General features: G+C 34.8%; 1 protein-coding gene across 1 annotated transcript; it reads left to right on the top strand.

The window, feature by feature from the left end:
- The first annotated feature begins 14,493 nt into the window (after window positions 1-14,493).
- Window positions 14,494-21,176, top strand: LOC139875693 (putative disease resistance RPP13-like protein 1). The gene is made up of 5 exons (XM_071863007.1): window positions 14,494-14,710; window positions 14,786-15,958; window positions 16,054-16,262; window positions 20,148-20,231; window positions 20,502-21,176. Exons 1-5 carry the CDS (start codon window positions 14,494-14,496, stop codon window positions 21,174-21,176), a joined length of 2,358 nt encoding a protein of 785 aa, XP_071719108.1.
- The last annotated feature ends 615 nt before the right edge of the window (window positions 21,177-21,791 follow it).

The raw sequence follows: 21,791 nt of genomic DNA, 5'->3' as shown, positions 1-21,791 counted from the left end.
TTGGTTCAATTTCTATAACTATAACAATCTTATTTCAAGTGATGATCTTACTTGAACTTGTTTTCGTGTCATGATTCTGCTTCAAGAACTTCGAGCCATCCAAGGATCCGTTGAAGCTAGATCCATTTTTCTCTTTTCCAGTAGGTTTATCCAAGGAACTTAAGGTAGTAATGATGTTCATAACATCATTCGATTCATACATATAAAGCTATCTTATTCGAAGGTTTAAACTTGTAATCACTAGAACATAGTTTAGTTAATTCTATACTTGTTCGCAAACAAAAGTTAATTCTTCTAACTTGACTTTTAAAATCAACTAAACACATGTTCTATATCTATATTATATGCTAACTTAATGATTTAAAACCTGGAAACACGAAAAACACCGTAAAACCGGATTTACGCCGGCGTAGTAACACCGCGGGCTGTTTTGGGTTAGTTAATTAAAAACTATGATAAACTTTGATTTAAAAGTTGTTATTCTGAGAAAATGATTTTTATTATGAACATGAAACTATATCCAAAAATTATGGTTAAACTCAAAGTGGAAGTATGTTTTCTAAAATGGTCATCTAGACGTCGTTCTTTCGACTGAAATGACTACCTTTACAAAAACGACTTGTAACTTATTTTTCCGACTATAAACCTATACTTTTTCTGTTTAGATTCATAAAATAGAGTTCAATATGAAACCATAGAAATTTGATTCACTCAAAACGGATTTAAAATGAAGAAGTTATGGGTAAAACAAGATTGGATAATTTTTCTCATTTTAGCTACGTGAAAATTGGTAACAAATCTATTCCAACCATAACTTAATCAACTTGTATTGTATATTATGTAATCTTGAGATACCATAGACATGTATACAATGTTTCGACCTATCATGTCGACACATCTATATATATTTCGGAACAACCATAGACACTCTATATGTGAATGTTGGAGTTAGCTATACAGGGTTGAGGTTGATTCCAAAATATATATAGTTTGAGTTGTGATCAATACTGAGATATGTATACAATGGGTTGTGGATTGATTCAAGATAATATTTATCGATTTATTTCTGTACATCTAACTGTGGACAACTAGTTGTAGGTTACTAACGAGGACAGCTGACTTAATAAACTTAAAATATCAAAATATATTAAAAGTGTTGTAAATATATTTTGAACATACTTTGATATATATGTATATATTGTTATAGGTTCGTGAATCAACCAGTGGCTAAGTCTTACTTCCCGACGAAGTAAAAATCTGTAAAAGTGAGTTATAGTCTCACTTTTAAAATCTAATATTTTTGGGATGAGAATACATGCAGGTTTTATAAATGATTTACAAAATAGACACAAGTACGTGAAACTACATTCTATGGTTGAATTATCGAAATCGAATATGCCCCTTTTTATTAAGTCTGGTAATCTAAGAATTAGGGAACAGACACCCTAATTGACGCGAATCCTAAAGATAGATCTATTGGGCCTAACAAACCCCATCCAAAGTACCGGATGCTTTAGTACTTCGAAATTTATATCATATCCGAAGGGTGTCCCGGAATGATGGGGATATTCTTATATATGCATCTTGTTAATGTCGGTTACCAGGTGTTCACCATATAATTGACTTTTATCTCTATGTATGGGATGTGTATTGAAATATGAAATCTTGTGGTCTATTATTATGATTTGATACATATAGGTTAAACCTATAACTCACCAACATTTTTGTTGACGTTTTAAGCATGTTTATTCTCAGGTGATTATTAAGAGCTTCCGCTATCGCATACTTAAATAAGGACGAGATTTGGAGTCCATGCTTGTATGATATTGTGTAAAAACTGCATTCAAGAAACTTATTTTGTTGTAACATATTTGTATTGTAAACCATTATGTAATGGTCGTGTGTAAACAGGATATTTTAGATTATCATTATTTGATAATCTACATAAGGCTTTTTAAACCTTTATTGATGAAATAAAGGTTATGGTTTGTTTTAAAATGAATGCAGTCTTTGAAAAACGTCTCATATAGAGGTCAAAACCTCGCAACGAAATCAATTAATATGGAACGTTTTTAATCAATAAGAACGGGACATTTCAGTTGGTATCCGAGCGTTGGTCTTAGAGAACCAGAATTTTGCATTAGTGTGTCTTATCGAGTTTGTTAGGATACATTAGTGAGTCTGGACTTCGACCGTGTTTACTTGAAAAATGATTGCTTAACAAATTTTGTTGGAAACTATATATTTTTAACATGTGAATATTATGTGATATATTAATCTCTTAACGCGTTTGATATTATGTGATAGATGTCTACCTCTAGAACAAGTCCCATTGACTCACCTAATAATAATGAAGAGTCAAATGTAAATTGGAATGATTCATGGACAGATTCACAAGTTCCCGAAGAGGAACCGGAAGAAGAGTCGGAACCAGAAGAAGAATCGGAACTGGAAGAAGAATCGGAACCGGATGAAGAAATAGAACCGGTGGGGGAAATAATAAAACGGTTAAGTAAAAGAAAATCCTCAACCAACCGACCAAGGTTAATTATGGTCAATGGTGTTTCCGCCAAGGAAGCAAAATATTGGGAGGATTACCAATTCTCTGATGAATCGGATTCCGACGAGAATTCCGATGATGTTATAGAAATTACCCCAACTGAATTTAAAAAGGCAAAAGAAAATAATAAGGGAAAGGGCATAAAAATAGAGAAATCTAATTCCAACCCCGATGAACTTTATATGTATCGTCAAACCCCGAAGTCCTTAAGTTGTAACAATGGCCCGGGAAACTCTAAACCACCAGGTTTTTCTAAACCAATGTGGAAAATGACGGCTCATATTAGGGGAACATCATATATCCCTAGAAACTTGGCAAAACGAACCAAAACCAAAGAAGAAGAAACAAGCGAGTTGGAATAAGATAGTTGTATTCGTGTGGTGTAATATATGTAATATATTGTGCTTATGCTTTATGATATATGTAAAAATTGCTTGTATTAATAAGTATTTTTTTTTTATGAATCTAACTCTTGTCTATTTTACAGTATAAAAACACAAAATGGATAGACAACCCAATATTTTAAGAGACCTACCCGGAGACATGATTGATGAAATCTTGTCTAGAGTCGGTCAGAATTCTTCGGTAGAACTATTTAAGGCAAGATCAGTTTGTAAGACATTCGAAGAATGTTCTAAGAATGCCTTGGTTTAAAAAAAGGCTTTCGTTCGAAAGATGGGGATATCACATTGGGAAATCCATAAGTTACGATGTGTTTACTTTGACGCATATATTGCGGGGAACCCAAATGCTATTTTACGCAATGGGTTAAGAAATTATTTTGACTCAATATATCCGAATATTGGACTTCGTGATTTAGAAAAAGCGGCTAACATGCAACATAAAGAAGCATGTTATGCTTACGGATTAGTAATGTTCGCTTCTCACCAAAGTGAGAACAAGAACATCGGGCTACAACTATTAAACAAAACGTTCCCACAAGTGACGGAGTCGATAATTGGGGTAAGAAATGAGGTTTTTAGATTGTTACGGGACTGTTGGACATTACGTAACCCTCGTCCCTTTGATGACGTTACAACACGCTGTCTTATCAACGGCCATAACAGTTATGTTCCACAAGACCAAGGATGGGAAGTAATCCTAGTAAAACCAGAATGCATGACTTGTTTCTGGACGTATGAATTACGTGTCTTTATTGCCTTTGCTGAACGACTTGTGTACTAGCTAGAATTATCTTCACAACCATCTTGTATCAAATTTATTGTGTGCTATATTTCATGCTATCTGTAAAATAAGCGGTATTGTAAGTTTGTAAAATATTATGTAAAAGTTTGAACGCGAAATATTATTATAATCAGTTTTTCATATAGAATTGTAGTAGTTGAATTGTATATTAGCTACTAAGTATGAACTTAACGGGTAGGTACTACCCGAATTTAAACTTATAAAACGCTAATATAAAGAAGAAAAAGCTTTTATAAATGAGTTCATATTATGCTACGAAATACTATTAACTACTCTTAATATTCTGTATGATTAACTTGTTCCATTTGATTATTTTGAAGGAAATGGCACCGACTACTCGACACACCGTGAATATAAATGAAGAGGAATTTCGTACTTTTCTAGCTTCAAACATAGCCGTAGTACAAGCTGCGCTACATACCAACAATAACCTTGGATCTAGCAGTACAGGAAATCGTGTAGGATGCACCTACAAAGAATTCACTGCCTGCAAACCTTTGGAATTTGATGGAACTGAAGGACCGATCGGATTGAAACGGTGGACCGAGAAGGTCGAATCGGTGTTTGCCATAAGTAAGTGTACTGAAGAGGACAAAGTGAAGTACGCTACACATACCTTCACAGGTTCTGCGTTAACATGGTGGAATACCTATCTAGAGCAAGTGGGACAAGACGATGCGTATGCACTACCGTGGTCAGCATTCAAGCACTTGATGAACGAGAAGTACCATCCCAGAACCGAGGTCAATAAGCTCAAGACAGAACTTAGAGGGTTACGAACCCAAGGATTTAATATTACCACGTACGAAAGACGATTCACAGAATTGTGCCTATTATGTCCGGGAGCATTCGAAGATGAGGAAGAGAAGATTGACGCGTTTATGAAAGGATTACCGGAAAGAATCCAAGAAGATATAAGTTCACACGAGCCCGCCTCCATACAACAGGCATGTAGAATGGCTCACAAACTAGTGAACCAGATTGAAGAAAGAATTAAAGAACAGACTGCTGAAGAGGCCAATGTGAAGCAAGTCAAAAGAAAGTGGGAGGAAAACGGTGATAAGAATCACCAATACAACAACAGCAATTACAACAATAATCGTAACAATTATCCCAACAATCGCAACATCAATCGCAACTACAACAAATGGCCCAACAACAACAACAACAACAACAGCAACTACAACAATCCTCCCAACAACAATAATAACCACAACAACAACAACAATCAGAAGCAGCTATGCCAAAGGTGTGAAAAGTATCACTCGGGGTTCTGCACCAAATTTTGCAACAAGTGTAAAAGAAATGGTCATAGCACGGCAAAGTGTGAGGTCTACGGACCAGGGGTTAATAGAACGAAAGGAACAAATGGTGTCGGAACAAGTAATGGCGGAGCAAGTAGTGTCGGAGCAAGTTATGCCAATGTAGTTTGTTATAAATGTGGAAAACCGGGCCACATTATTAGAAATTGCCCGAACCAGGAGAACACGAATGGACAAGGCCGCGGAAGAGTTTTCAATATTAATGCGGCAGAGGCACAGGAAGACCTGGAGCTTGTTACGGGTACGTTTCTTATTGACAATAAATCTGCTTACGTTTTATTTGATTCGGGTGCGGATAGAAGCTATATGAGTAGAGATTTTTGTGCTAAATTAAGTTATCCATTGACGCCTTTGGATAGTAAATTTTTACTCGAATTAGCAAATGGTAAATTAATTTCAGCAGATAATATATGTCGGAATCGAGAAATTAAACTGGTTAGCGAAACATTTAAGATTGATTTGATACCAGTAGAGTTAGGGAGTTTTGATGTGATAATCGGTATGAACTGGTTGAAAGAAGTGAAAGCAGAGATCGTTTGTTACAAAAATGCAATTCGCATTATACGAGAAAAAGGAAAACCCTTAATGGTGTACGGAGAAAAGGGCAACACGAAGCTACATCTTATTAGTAATTTGAAGGCACAAAAACTAATAAGAAAAGGTTGCTATGCTGTTCTAGCACACGTCGAGAAAGTACAAACTGAAGAAAAGAGCATCAATGATGTTTCCATTGCAAAAGAATTTCCCGATGTATTTTCGAAAGAATTACCGGGATTACCCCCACATCGATCCGTTGAATTTCAAATAGATCTTGTACCAGGAGCTGCACCAATAGCTCGTGCTCCTTACAGACTCGCACCCAGCGAGATGAAAGAACTGCAAAGCTAATTACAAGAACTTTTAGAGCGTGGTTTCATTCGACCAAGCACATCACCGTGGGGAGCTCCTGTTTTGTTTGTCAAGAAGAAAGATGGTACATTCAGGTTGTGTATCGACTACCAAGAGTTGAACAAACTTACCATCAAGAACCGCTACCCACTACCGAGAATCGACAACTTATTTGATCAACCATAAGGCTCGTCTGTTTATTCAAAGATTGACTTACGTTCCGGGTATCATCAAATGCGGGTGAAAGAAGATGATATTCCAAAGACTGCTTTCAGAACACGTTACGATCATTACGAGTTTATGGTCATGCCGTTTGGTTTAACTAATGCACCAGCTGTGTTCATGAACCTTATGAACCGAGTGTGTGGACAATACCTTGACAAGTTTGTCATTGTTTTCATTGATGACATACTTATTTACTCAAAGAATGATCAAGAACACGGTGAACATTTGAGAAAGGTGTTAGAAGTATTGAGGAAGGAAGAATTGTTAAGTTTTCAGAGTGTGCATTTTGGTTGGAAGAAGTTCAATTCCTCGGTCACATAGTGAACAAAGAAGGTATTAAGGTGGATCCGGCAAAGATAGAAACTGTTGAAAAGTGGGAAACCCCGAAAACTCCGAAACACATACGCTAGTTTTTAGGACTAGCTGGTTACTACAGAAGGTTCATCCAAGACTTTTCCAGAATAGCAAAACCCTTGACTGCATTAACGCATAAAGGGAAGAAATTTGAATGGAATGATGAACAAGATAAAGCGTTTCAGTTATTGAAGAAAAAGCTAACTACGGCACCTATATTGTCATTGCCTGAAGGGAATGATGATTTTGTGATTTATTGTGACGCATCAAAGCAAGGTCTCGGTTGTGTATTAATGCAACGAACGAAGGTGATTGCTTATGCGTCTAGGCAATTGAAGATTCACGAACAAAATTATACGACGCATGATTTGGAATTAGGAGCGGTTGTTTTTGCATTAAAGACTTGGAGGCACTACTTATATGGGGTCAAAAGTATTATATATACCGACCACAAAAGTCTTCAACACATAATTAATCAGAAACAACTGAATATGAGGCAGCGTAGGTGGATTGAATTATTGAATGATTATGACTTTGAGATTCGTTACCACCCGGGGAAGGCAAATGTGGTAGCCGATGCCTTGAGCAGGAAGGACAGAGAACCCATTCGAGTAAAATCTATGAATATAATGATTCATAATAACCTTACTACTCAAATAAAGGAGGCGCAACAAGGAGTTTTAAAAGAGGGAAATTTAAAGGATGAAATACCCAAAGGATCGAAGAAGCATCTTAATATTCGGGAAGACGGAACCCGGTATAGGGCTGAAAGGATTTGGGTACCAAAATTTGGAGATATGAGAGAAATGGTACTTAGAGAAGCTCATAAAACTAGATACTCAATACATCCTGGAACGGGGAAGATGTACAAGGATCTCAAGAAACATTTTTGGTGGCCGCGTATGAAAGCCGATGTTGCTAAATACATAGGAGAATGTTTGACGTGTTCTAAGGTCAAAGCTGAGCATCAGAAATCATCAGGTCTACTTCAACAACCCGAAATCCCGGAATGGAAATGGGAAAACATTACCATGGATTTCATCACTAAATTTCCAAGGACTGCAAGTGGTTTTGATACTATTTGGGTAATAGTTGATCGTCTCACCAAATCAGCACACTTCCTGCCAATAAGAGAAGATGACAAGATGGAGAAGTTAGCACGACTGTATTTGAAGGAAGTCGTCTCCAGACATGGAATACCAATCTCTATTATCTCTGATAGGGATGGCAGATTTATTTCAAGATTCTGGCAGACATTACAGCAAGCATTAGGAACTCGTCTAGACATGAGTACTGCCTATCATCCACAAACTGATGGGCAGAGCGAAAGGACGATACAAATGCTTGAAGACATGCTACGAGCATGTGTTATTGATTTCGGAAACAGTTGGGATCGACATCTACCGTTAGCAGAATTTTCCTACAACAACAGCTACCATTCAAGCATTGAGATGGCGCCGTTTGAAGCACTTTATGGTAGAAAGTGCAGGTCTCCGATTTGTTGGAGTGAAGTGGGGGATAGACAGATTACGGGTCCGGAGATTATACAATAAACTACCGAGAAGATCATCCAAATTCAACAACGGTTGAAAACTTCCCAAAGTCGACAAAAGAGCTACGCTGACATTAAAAGAAAAGATATAGAATTTGAAATTGGAGAGATGGTCATGCTTAAAGTTGCACCTTGGAAAGGCGTTGTTCGATTTGGTAAACAAGGGAAATTAAATCCAAGGTATATTGGACCATTCAAGATTATTGATCGTGTCGGACCAGTAGCTTACCGACTTGAGTTACCTCAACAACTCGCGGCTGTACATAACACTTTTCACGTCTCGAATTTGAAGAAATGTTTTGCTAAAGAAGATCTCACTATTGCGTTAGATGAAATCCAAATCAACGAAAAACTTCAATTCATCGAAGAACCCGTCGAAATAATGGATCGTGAGGTTAAAAGAATTAAGCAAAACAAGATACCAATTGTTAAGGTTCGATGGAATGCTCGTAGAGGACCCGAGTTCACCTGGGAGCATGAAGATCAGATGAAGAAGAAATACCCGCATCTATTTCCAGAAGATTCGTCAACACCTTCAACAGCTTAAAATTTCGGGACGAAATTTATTTAACGGGTAGGTACTGTAGTGACCCGAACTTTTCCATGTTTATATATATTAATTGAGATTGATATTTACATGATTAAATGTTTCCAACATGTTAGGCAATCAAACTTGTTAAGACTTGATTAATTGAAATATCTTTCATATAGACAATTATCCACCCAAGTTGACCGGTGATTCACGAACGTTAAAACTTGTAAAAACTATATGATGACATATATATGGATATATATACAGTTAACATGATACTATGATAAGTAAACATATCATTAAGTATATTAACAATGAACTACATATGTAAAAACAAGACTACTAACTTAATGATTTTTAAACGAGACATATATGTAACGATTATCGTTGTAAAGACATTTAATGTATATATATCATATTAAGAGATATTCATACATGATAATATCATGATAATATAATAATTTAAAATCTCATTTGATATTATAAACATTGGGTTAACAACATTTAACAAGATCGTTAACCTAAAGGTTTCAAAACAACACTTACATGTAACGACTAATGATGACTTAACGACTCAGTTAAAATGTATATACATGTAGTGTTTTAATATGTATTTATACACTTTTGAAAGACTTCAATACACTTATCAAAATACTTCTACTTAACAAAAATGCTTACAATTACATCCTCGTTCAGTTTCATCAACAATTCTACTCGTATGCACCCGTATTCGTACTCGTACAATACACAGCTTTTAGATGTATGTACTATTGGTATATACACTCCAATGATCAGCTCTTAGCAGCCCATGTGAGTCACCTAACACATGTGGGAACCATCATTTGGCAACTAGCATGAAATATCTCATAAAATTACAAAAATATGAGTAATCATTCATGACTTATTTACATGAAAACAAAATTACATATCCTTTATATCTAATCCATACACCAACGACCAAAAACACCTATAAACACTTTCATTCTTCAATTTTCTTCATCTAATTGATCTCTCTCAAGTTCTATCTTCAAGTTCTAAGTGTTCTTCATAAATTCTACAAGTTCTAGTTACATAAAATCAAGAATACTTTCAAGTTTGCTAGCTCACTTCCAATCTTGTAAGGTGATCATCCAACCTCAAGAAATCTTTGTTTCTTACAGTAGGTTATCATTCTAATACAAGGTAATAATCATATTCAAACTTTGGTTCAATTTCTATAAATATAACAATCTTATTTCAAGTGATGATCTTACTTGAACTTGTTTTCGTGTCATGATTCTGCTTCAAGAACTTCGAGCCATCCAAGGATCCGTTGAAGCTAGATCCATTTTTCTCTTTTCCAGTAGGTTTATCCAAGGAACTTAAGGTAGTAATGATGTTCATAACATCATTCTATTCATACATATAAAGCTATCTTATTCGAAGGTTTAAACTTGTAATCACTAGAACATAGTTTAGTTAATTCTAAACTTGTTCGCAAATAAAAGTTAATCCTTCTAACTTGACTTTTAAAATCAACTAAACACATGTTCTATATCTATATGATATGCTAACTTAATGATTTAAAACCTGGAAACACGAAAAACACCGTAAAATCGGATTTACGCCGTCGTAGTAACACCGCGGGCTGTTTTGGGTTAGTTAATTAAAAACTATGATAAACTTTGATTTAAAAGTTGTTATTCTGAGAAAATGATTTTTATTATAAACATCTAACTGTGGACAACTAGTTGTAGGTTACTAACGAGGACAGCTGACTTAATAAACTTAAAACATCAAAATATATTAAAAGTGTTGTAAATATATTTTGAACATACTTTGATATATATGTATATATTGTTATAGGTTCGTGAATCAACCAGTGGCCAAGTCTTACTTCTCGACGAAGTAAAAATCTGTGAAAGTGAGTTATAGTCCCACTTTTAAAATCTAATATTTTTGGGATGAGAATACATGCAGGTTTTATAAATGATTTACAAAATAGACACAAGTACGTGAAACTACATTCTATGGTTGAATTATCGAAATCGAATATGCCCCTTTTTATTAAGTCTGGTAATCTAAGAATTAGGGAACAGACACCCTAATTGACGCGAATCCTAAAGATAGATCTATTGGGCCTAACAAACCCCATCCAAAGTACCGGATGCTTTAGTACTTCGAAATTTATATCATATCCGAAGGGTGTCCCGGAATGATGGGGATATTCTTATATATGCATCTTGTTAATGTCGGTTACCAGGTGTTCACCATATGAATGACTTTTATCTCTATGTATGGGATGTGTATTGAAATATGAAATCTTGTGGTCTATTATTATGATTTGATATATATAGGTTAAACCTATAACTCACCAACATTTTTGTTGACGTTTTAAGCATGTTTATTCTCAGGTGATTATTAAGAGCTTCCGCTGTCGCATACTTAAATAAGGACGAGATTTGGAGTCCATGCTTGTATGATATTGTGTAAAAACTGCATTCAAGAAACTTATTTTGTTGTAACATATTTGTATTGTAAACCATTATGTAATGGTCGTGTGTAAACAGGATATTTTAGATTATCATTATTTGATAATCTACATAAAGCTTTTTAAACCTTTATTGATGAAATAAAGGTTATGGTTTGTTTTAAAATGAATGCAGTCTTTGAAAAACGTCTCATATAGAGGTCAAAACCTCGCAACGAAATCAATTAATATGGAACGTTTTTAATCAATAAGAACGGGACATTTCAGATGATATCTAAATTCGAGCTTGAACGAGAAAATATTTTGATCAAAATACAAACCGATTTGTTTTCTGAAAACCCAATTTTTTAACGCGTTCATTACCATTGAACGTAAAATCTTAGGAATTCACCTGGAATTCATTAGGTCACCTGAACTAAATCGGGTGTCAACCGTAAGAACGGTGGTTGCATAGCATGGTCAAAGACAGGACCTTGTGCCAGACTGACAAATTAAAAGGGTGAGCTTTACTATTGCTCCTACAAAGGATAGTAATTGCGTCCGACACGTTATAGACCATAATTAAAAGCATGTCAGGGGACATTGCCTTAACAGTTGCTTGTTCAACGCTTTCCTTTACAACCGGACGGTAGTTTACCGAAAGGTAATATACGGGACAAGTAAACTGGACGTGTTGCTTTCCAAATACAAGGTTAGCAAGTGGGTGACACAAAACCATAAGTTTTGAGCTAAAATTTTCAAATATGAAACCCACCAAACCCACAAAAATAATTTGCAAACACCGGTAAAGGGTTATTCCGGAAAACTTATCTAGGGTAAAAACTAGATTTAATTTTCAAAAGATCAAATGTTTTCATAAAGATCCAGTTTCCTTAATGGATCTAAATTTTTATAGTCATGTGGGACTGTAAACCATAACGTTACTACCATTGTTTATACCGCCGTATAGAAATCACTGATGTACAAAGTGTGAAGAATAAAGAAGTGATTCTAGTATTTCAAGACTATATTGCTTGAGGACAAGCAACGCTCAAGTGTGGGAATATTTGATAATGCTAAAAACGAACATATATTTCATAGCATTATTCCCCAAGAAAGACAAGCTTTTAGTTGCAATTGTTCTATTTACAAGTGATATTCGTTTAAATATTAAAAGGTGAAGACAAAAGACAGATTCGACAAATTGAAGACGCAAACGACCAAAAAGCTCAAAAGTACAAAATACAATCAAAGAGGTTCCAATTATTGATAAGAAACGTCTCGAAATTACAAGAGTACAAGATTCAAAATGCAAAGTACAAGATATTAAATTGTACGCAAGGACGTTCGAAAATCCGGAACCGGGACCAGAGTCAACTCTCAACGCTCGACGCAACGGACTAAAAATTACAAGTTAACTATGTATATAAATATAATATAATATATAATTAATTATATAAATTATATATATATAAATTATATTTATATAATAAACCGTCGGTAAACAAAGAGCCAAAATGGAGTGAGCTGTAATTACAAACTCCGCGACTCGCAGAGTTTGAAGAGCAAAAAGGGCGCGAGTCGCGGAGCTCACCTGGACTCAATTCCCTATAAAAGCAAACGCAGTTTGATCACAAAAACCATATAATATATCAATCTCTCTATATCTATACGTTATATTTATATTTATAATTTATATTTTAATTTTAATTTTAATTTTAATCCTAATAATAAGGGTATGTTAGCGAATGTTGTAAGGGTGTAAGTCGAAATTCTGTCCGTGTAACGCTACGCTATTTTTAATCATTGTAAGTTATGTTCAACCTTTTTAATTTAATGTCCCGTAGCTAAGTTATTATTATGCTTATTTAAAACGAAGTAATCATGATGTTGGGCTAATTACTAAAATTGGGTAATTGGGCTTTGTACCATAATTGGGGTTTGGATAAAAGAACGACACTTGTGGAAATTAGACTATGGGCTATTAATGGGTTTTATATTAACTAAACAATACCTTGTTAATTTAATATACAAACTTATAATTTGACGTATTTATATATAACCACATACGCTTGACTGGGTACGGTGGGCGGGATATCTATAAATACCAATAATTATTCATTTTATCGAACACGAAACTGGATTAATAGTTAATAGACTTGTTGAAACAGGGGTGAATTACATTCAAGGGTAATTGGTGTAATTGTTAACAAAGTAGTGAAACCTTGGTTTACACGCAGTCGATAACCTGGTGTATTCATTAAACAAAGTATTAAAACCTTGTTACAATTCGAATCCCCAATTAGTTGGAATATTTGACTTCGGGAATAAGAATAATTTGACGAAGGCTTTCGCTCTTTATATTTATGACTGATGGACTATTATGGACAAATCCGTATGGACATATTAAATAATCCAGGACAAAGAACAATTAACCCATGGGCATAAAACTAAAACCAACACGTCAAACATCATGATTACGGAAGTTTAAATAAGCATAATTCTTTTATTTCATATTTAATTTCCTTTATTTTATATTTAATTGCACTTCTAATTATCGCACTTTTATTGTTATCGTATTTAATTGCACTTCTAATTATCGCACTTTTATTGTTATCGTATTTAATTGCACTTTTTAATTATCACAAGTTTATTTTATTGCACTTTTATTATTCGCAATTTCATTATCGTTATTTACTTTACGCTTTAAATTAAGTCTTTTATTTATTTAAAATTTTACATTTGGTTTTAACTGCGACTAAAGTTTTAAAATCGACAAACCGGTCATTAAACGGTAAAAAAACCCCCTTTATAATAATAATATTACTTATATATATATTTGTATTTTTATAAAAGTAAACTAATATAGCGTTAAGCTTTGTTTAAAGATTTTCCCTATGGAACGAACCGGGCTTACTAAAAACTACACTACTGTACGATTAGGTACACTGCCTATAAGTGTTGTAGCAATGTTTAAGTATATCCATTCTATAAATAAATAAATATCTTGTGTAAAATTGTATCGTATTTAATAGTATTTCCTTCTAAAATTTAATAGTATTTTATACCCCTTAGCTTTAACTATCAATGCAAATCGGTTTTCAAACAGCATATAGTGTTTGACCTTGTAATGATCTTGTTGTTGATGATCCGTACACGATGGTTTTGTATGGGGCGTCACACCTGTTTTACTTTTTGTCCTTTCATCTATTCAAATCCACTACTACTAGATCCATTTTTCCTTACAACAAACCAAACAATCTTTTGATCAATTTTAATGGCTGAAATTGTTGTTACTGCTGCTGTTAGAAAAACTACTCTCTGGTGGCTTGATAAAGCGGACTGGATTTGAAGGAATTGAATCTCAGCTGAAAGATCTTCAAACAACCTGGAAAAGCTTCAATGATGAATCTCGATAATGTGGCCACCGAAACTATGCGAAGAAACTTCAATGATGAATCTCATGGCACCGGTGAGGTATCGGTGTTCAATATCATACCAAATTTTTTAACTAATATGGCTGATATAGCTGATAACTTTATGTATGGTTATAATATGAGACCTATGCTAAATGAGATTAACAACAAACTGAAGGTCTTTGTCGAGAAGGCAAAGGATCTAGGTATAGGTTACAATGCCATAGCTCAACAGAGATCAAACAAAAGTTTTAAACGATAGGAACAAACATCACTGATAGATAAGTCTAAAGTTGTTTTCGGTAGAGAAGCAGATCAAGAGGCATTGCTCAACAAGTTGTTAGGTGATGAAGCATGTAATCAAAATGTGAGCATCATCTCCATAGTTGGTTTAGGTGGGGTTGGGAAAACAACTCTTGCCCAACTTTTGTACAACAATGGAAAAGTTATAGATGAGTTTGATCTCAAGGGGTGGGTCTGTGTTTCGGAGGAGTTTGATGTACTCACTATTAGCAATCAGATCTATCAAGCTGTCACGGGAGAGAACAAAAACTTTGTTAATTTGGATCAGCTTCACGTGGCACTTAAAGAAAAGCTTTCAAACAAAAGGTTCCTAATCATGTTAGACGATGTTTGGAATGAAGACCAAGATAAATGGGAAGTTCTTGAAAAACCTCTTAAAGGGGCGCCAGGAAGTAAAATCATCGTTACCACACGGAAGACCACGGTTGCATCAGTGATGAACTGTGTTGAACCTTATGATTTGGGGATTCTATCAGATAAAGATGTATTGTCCTTGTTAGCTAAATCTGCACTAGATGAGCATAATTTTTACAAGCATCAACCACTAATATCAGTTGCTCAACTGATCACTGAGAAATGTAAGGGTTTGCCCTTGGCATTGATAGCAATTGGGAGGGTCTTGAAAGGAAAGGGAAATGATGAATATGAATGGTATAAGTTATTAAAGAGTGAGATATGGAGTTCAAATGATAGTATCCTTCCGGCTCTCAAGCTAAGCTATTATGATCTACCTTCTCAACAAAAGCAACTTTTTGCCTATTGTTGTTTATTCCCGAAGGACTACAGGTTCAACAAGAAAGAGCTAGTGTTATTGTGGATGGCAGAGGGGTTTCTGAACCAGCCAAACGGCAACATGTCAATGGAGAGTGTGGGTTTCGAGTACTTTGAAGAACTCCAAGCAAGGTCATTTTTTCAGCAGTTAACGGGTAAAGAATCCAAATACACCATGCACGACTTGATGAATGACTTGGCAATAAGTGTTGCAGGGGACTTCTTCTATATGTTGGATGATAAGATGGATGTAAATGCTAGGAATGAAGCTTTTAAGAAGTTCCGTCACAATTCATACTTAGGTCAACGAGGTGTAGAAAGTGGAAAGCTCATGGAACTACATAGATCTGAACGCTTGTTGACTTACTTCCCCAATTACAGTTCTTGAGGGTATTAAGTTTAACTTGAAAATCAATCACAGATGTACCAAGATCTGTTGGTGTTCTGAAACATTTACGATACCTCAATTTTTCAGAAACGGACATCATAAAAGTACCAGAAGAGGTTAGTGAGCTTTATAATCTACAAAGCTTGTTGGTCAGTCATTGTATGAAGTTAATTAGCTTGCCGCTCAGTTTTCATAAGTTAATTAACCTCAGACATCTTGACATGACTGATACTCCATTGTTGAACAAAACACCCTTAGGGATGGGTGGGTTAACGAGTCTACAAACTTTGTCTAAGGTTATTATCGAATGTAGTGACCCGAACTTTTCCATGTTTATATATATTAATTGAGATTGATATTTACATGATTAAATGTTTCCAACATGTTAAGCAATCAAACTTGTTAAGACTTGATTAATTGAAATATGTTTCATATAGACAATTAACCACCCAAGTTGACCGGTGATTCACGAACGTTAAAACTTGTAAAAACTATATGATGACATATATATGGATATATATATATATATATAGTTAACATGATACTATGATAAGTAAATATATCATTAAGTATATTAACAATGAACTACATATGTAAAAACAAGACTACTAACTTAATGATTTTTAAACGAGACATATATGTAACGATTATCGTTGTAAAGACATTTAATGTATATATATCATATTAAGAGATATTCATACATGATAATATCATGATAATATAATAATTTAAAATCTCATTTGATATTATAAACATTGGGTTAACAACATTTAACAAGATCGTTAACCTAAAGGTTTCAAAACAACACTTACATGTAACGACTAACGATGACTTAACGACTCAGTTAAAATGTATATACATGTAGTGTTTTAATATGTATTTATACACTTTTGAAAGACTTCAATACACTTATCAAAATACTTCTACTTAACAAAAATTCTTACAATTACATCCTCGTTCAGTTTCATCAACAATTCTACTCGTATGCACCCGTATTCGTACTCGTACAATACACAACTTTTAGATGTATGTACTATTGGTATATACACTCTAATGATCAGCTCTTAGCAGCCCATGTGAGTCACCTAACACATGTGGGAACCATCATTTGGCAACTAGCATGAAATATCTCATAAAATTACAAAAATATGAGTAATCATTCATGACTTATTTACAAGAAAACAAAATTACATATCCTTTATATCTAATCCATACACCAACGACCAAAAACACCTACAAACACTTTCATTCTTCAATTTTCTTCATCTAATTGATCTCTCTCAAGTTCTATCTTCAAGTTCTAAGTGTTCTTCATAAATTTCAAAAGTTCTAGTTTCATAAAATCAAGAATACTTTCAAGTTTGCTAGCTCACTTCCAATCTTGTAAGGTGATCATCCAACCTCAAGAAATCTTTGTTTCTTACAGTAGGTTATCATTCTAATACAAGGTAATAATCATATTCAAACTTTGGTTCAATTTCTATAACTATAACAATCTTATTTCAAGTGATGATCTTACTTGAACTTGTTTTCGTGTCATGATTCTGCTTCAAGAACTTCGAGCCATCCAAGGATCCATTGAAGCTAGATCCATTTTTCTCTTTTCCAGGAGGTTTATCCAAGGAACTTAAGGTAGTAATGATGTTCATAACATCATTCGATTCATACATATAAAGCTATCTTATTCGAAGGTTTAAACTTGTAATCACTAGAACATAGTTTAGTTAATTCTAAACTTGTTCGCAAACAAAAGTTAATCCTTCTAACTTGACTTTTAAAAATCAACTAAACACATGTTCTATATCTATATGATATGCTAACTTAATGATTTAAAACCTGGAAACACGAAAAACACCGTAAAACCGGATTTACGCCGTCGTAGTAACACCGCGGGCTGTTTTGGGTTAGTTAATTAAAAACTATGATAAACTTTGATTTAAAAGTTGTTATTCTGAGAAAATGATTTTTATTATGAACATGAAACTATATCCAAAAATTATGGTTAAACTCAAAGTGGAAGTATGTTTTCTAAAATGGTCATCTAGACGTCGTTCTTTCGACTGAAATGACTACCTTTACAAAAACGACTTGTAACTTATTTTTCCGACTATAAACCTATACTTTTTCTGTTTAGATTCATAAAATAGAGTTCAATATGAAACCATAGCAATTTGATTCACTCAAAACGGATTTAAAATGAAGAAGTTATGGGTAAAACAAGATTGGATAATTTTTCTCATTTTAGCTACGTGAAAATTGGTAACACATCTATTCCAACCATAACTTAATCAACTTGTATTGTATATTATGTAATCTTTGTAACACCCCAGGTAAATCCCCGTAGCATGATATTGTCCGCTTTGCAGAGATAGGGACGTACCCTTGTCTCCCCCGTAGGTTGCTCACGGATTTTTCTTGGCGACCAAACACGACGAGCACTTTCCCAGGAGGTCACCCATCCTGGTAGTGCTCTCGCCCGAGCACGCTTAACCACAACGTACTCGCACTTCTACTCAGCCTGTGATCCCAAAACGCGTTGTGTCATTTAAGCGTGAGTATTACCTTATAATCCCATGATCACTCATGTCTGTGGGTGATGTGGGATTTGCCTAGGGTGTTACAAGATGGTATCAGAGCTGGGGCCCGCATCGATGTGCACTGCGGGGACGCAGTGTCCTGAGTGGGGGAGAGTGTGAGAACTCATCCCACATCGGTGGGGGAGGAGAACGAAACACCCCTTATAAAGGGTGTGGATACCTCCTCTTGTGGACGCGTTTTGAGGGTGAGTCCCGAGAAACAAAACCGTGAGCCACCGTGCGTCGGGGCAAAGCGGACAATATCCACTACGGGTTGTACTCGGACTGTTACAATCTTGAGATACCATAGACACGTATACAATGTTTCGACCTATCATGTCGACACATCTATATATATTTCGGAACAACCATAGACACTCTATATGTGAATGTTGGAGTTAGCTATACAGGGTTGAGGTTGATTCCAAAATATATATAGTTTGAGTTGTGATCAATACTGAGATACGTATACACTGGGTCGTGGATTGATTCAAGATAATATTTATCAATTTATTTCTGTACATCTAACTGTAGACAACTAGTTGTAGGTTATTAACGAGGACAGCTGACTTAATAAACTTAAAACATCAAAATATATTAAAAGTGTTGTAAATATATTTTGAACATACTTTGATATACATGTATATATTGTTATAGGTTAGTGAATCAACCAGTGGCCAAGTCTTACTTCCCGACGAAGTAAAAATCAGTGAAAGTGAGTTATAGTCCCACTTTTAAAATCTAATATTTTTGGGATGAGAATACATGCAGGTTTTATAAATGATTTACAAAATAGACACAAGTACGTGAAACTACATTCTATGGTTGAATTATCGAAATCGAATATGCCCCTTTTTATTAAGTCTGGTAATCTAAGAATTAGGGAACAGACACCCTAATTGACGTGAATCCTAAAGATAGATCTATTGGGCCTAACAAACCCCATCCAAAGTACCGGATGCTTTAGTACTTCGAAATTTATATCATATCCGAAGGGTGTCCCGGAATGATGGGGATATTCTTATATATGCATCTTGTTATTGTCGGTTACCAGGTGTTCACCATATGAATGATTTTTATCTCTATGTATGGGATGTGTATTGAAATATGAAATCTTGTGGTCTATTGTTACGATTTGATATATATAGGTTAAACCTATAACTCACCAACATTTTTGTTGACGTTTAAAGCATGTTTATTCTCAGGTGAATATTAAGAGCTTCCGCTGTTGCATACTAAAATAAGGACAAGATTTGGAGTCCATGTTTGTATGATATTGTGTAAAAACTGCATTCAAGAAACTGATTTCGATGTAACATATTTGTATTGTAAACCATTATGTAATGGTCGTGTGTAAACAGGATATTTTAGATTATCATTATTTGATAATCTACGTAAAGCTTTTTAAACCTTTATTTATGAAATAAAGGTTATGGTTTGTTTTAAAAATGAATGCAGTCTTTGAAAAACGTCTCATATAGAGGTCAAAACCTCGCAACGAAATCAATTAATATGGAACGTTTTTAATCAATAAGAACGGGACATTTCATCGAAAGAGATAATGGTTTCAAGGTATCTGACCTTAAAGACATGTTGAATCTTCAGGGTGAACTTTCCATTAGTGGTTTGGAAAAAGTAACAGATCCACAACAAGCTATGGATGCCAACTTAGAGGGAAAGAAGGGTCTTGTGAGTTAAGATATGGAATGGAGTGATGTATTTGATGATTCTCGGAATTCAATTCTAGAATATGAAGTATTTCAAATGCTAAGGCCTCCCACTAAGTTGAACCAACTAAACATTTGGAGCTATGGGGGAATGAAATTTCCTAGTTGGTTTGTAGGTCCCTCATTTGATAAGTTAACACAACTTACAATAGAAAATTGTCCAAATTTGGTTGAGTTGTCAATTGGACTAATATCGACACTTGAGTATTTCTTTATATCTTTTTGTGAAAAGTTGGTATCAATAGGAGAAAATGAGGTTAATGTTGGAAGTAGCGACAGGAAATCTGTCCTTAAAGAAGTTGTTCTTTCTCATTGTGATTCATTGGAGAGTTACAATTGCCCTAATATAGTTGAGAAATTGCACATATTTTATTGTAATTCAATGACATCAGTGAGTATGTCAACAACATTGCAGGAGCTGCCATCCTCTCTCAGGTCTCTTGACGTCTTTAATTGTAAGAATCTAAAATCTTTTTCTCATGAGCAATTGCAAAGTCTCACATCTTTGGAAGAGATGAGGATAATTAGGTATGATTCATTTCCATGTGGGTTGTGGCCTCCTAATTTAAGGAGTTTAGAAATAGGAGAGTTAAAGAAGCCAATGTCAGACTGGGGGCTGCAGAATTACCCGACCTCACTTGTTATCTTACGATTAGATGGTTCTAACTCCGGAGTGACTTCATTTGCAATGGAAGGAGATGAGATGAATTCTGATGCATCAACATCTTTTCTTCTTCCACCATCTCTAACTTTTCTAGAAATCAGGAATTTTAATGATGTGGAATCAATTTCAGAGGTGGTCCAACATCTCACTCACCTTCAACGACTTTATATTTGGAAGTGCCCAAATATTAAGGATGTGCCACAATCAACTTCATCTTTGACAGTAGATGTGGCTCAGTATTAAAAGGTATGTCCTCTCTATCTCTTGCAATACTAAATATCAGTCTTAATTAATAAGCGTGTATATTTAACATTTAAAATTTTGATATGGTTCATTACATGTATTCAATGATACATCCTTTAAGTCTAATGGTTGCTCATTATTGTGTCGGTACTATAACCCTCCAACTGTTTGATTGAATTCCTCAAAAATTTCCTAATAATTTGTAATCTTTACTCGTTATTGGAAATATCACACCGTCTGGACTCCTTTTTTTACCACTTCGCCCGGATGAAAATGTTTTCGCCCCTAAAAAATTGTGGCGAAAATTACTTCTCTACCGCAGAAAATTTTCATACATGAAATGGTGATATCTCGTGAGCCTGATCGTAGCCCTGTATCGTTACAAGTTCTTTAAGGCAGTAACTGACATGTTTGTAATTATGTGTTATTTACTATTTAAACATACGCTATGCAATAGTTACTACTTTTTACGTTAGTCTGCATTTGGATTGTTTTAATATCCGTGGTCTTGGCAGTCGTAAACAGTGAGCTGGTCAAAATGTATGATTGCTTTCTTGTGCACCGCAATTTGTCACAAGTGAAATTTACTGACTGACCAAAAAAAAAGTGTTATTC

The sequence above is a fragment of the Rutidosis leptorrhynchoides genome, chromosome 11 (genome assembly GCF_046630445.1).
Source record: "Rutidosis leptorrhynchoides isolate AG116_Rl617_1_P2 chromosome 11, CSIRO_AGI_Rlap_v1, whole genome shotgun sequence".
Taxonomy (NCBI): domain Eukaryota; kingdom Viridiplantae; phylum Streptophyta; class Magnoliopsida; order Asterales; family Asteraceae; genus Rutidosis; species Rutidosis leptorrhynchoides.
This window is presented reverse-complemented; position numbering and strand designations above follow the sequence as displayed.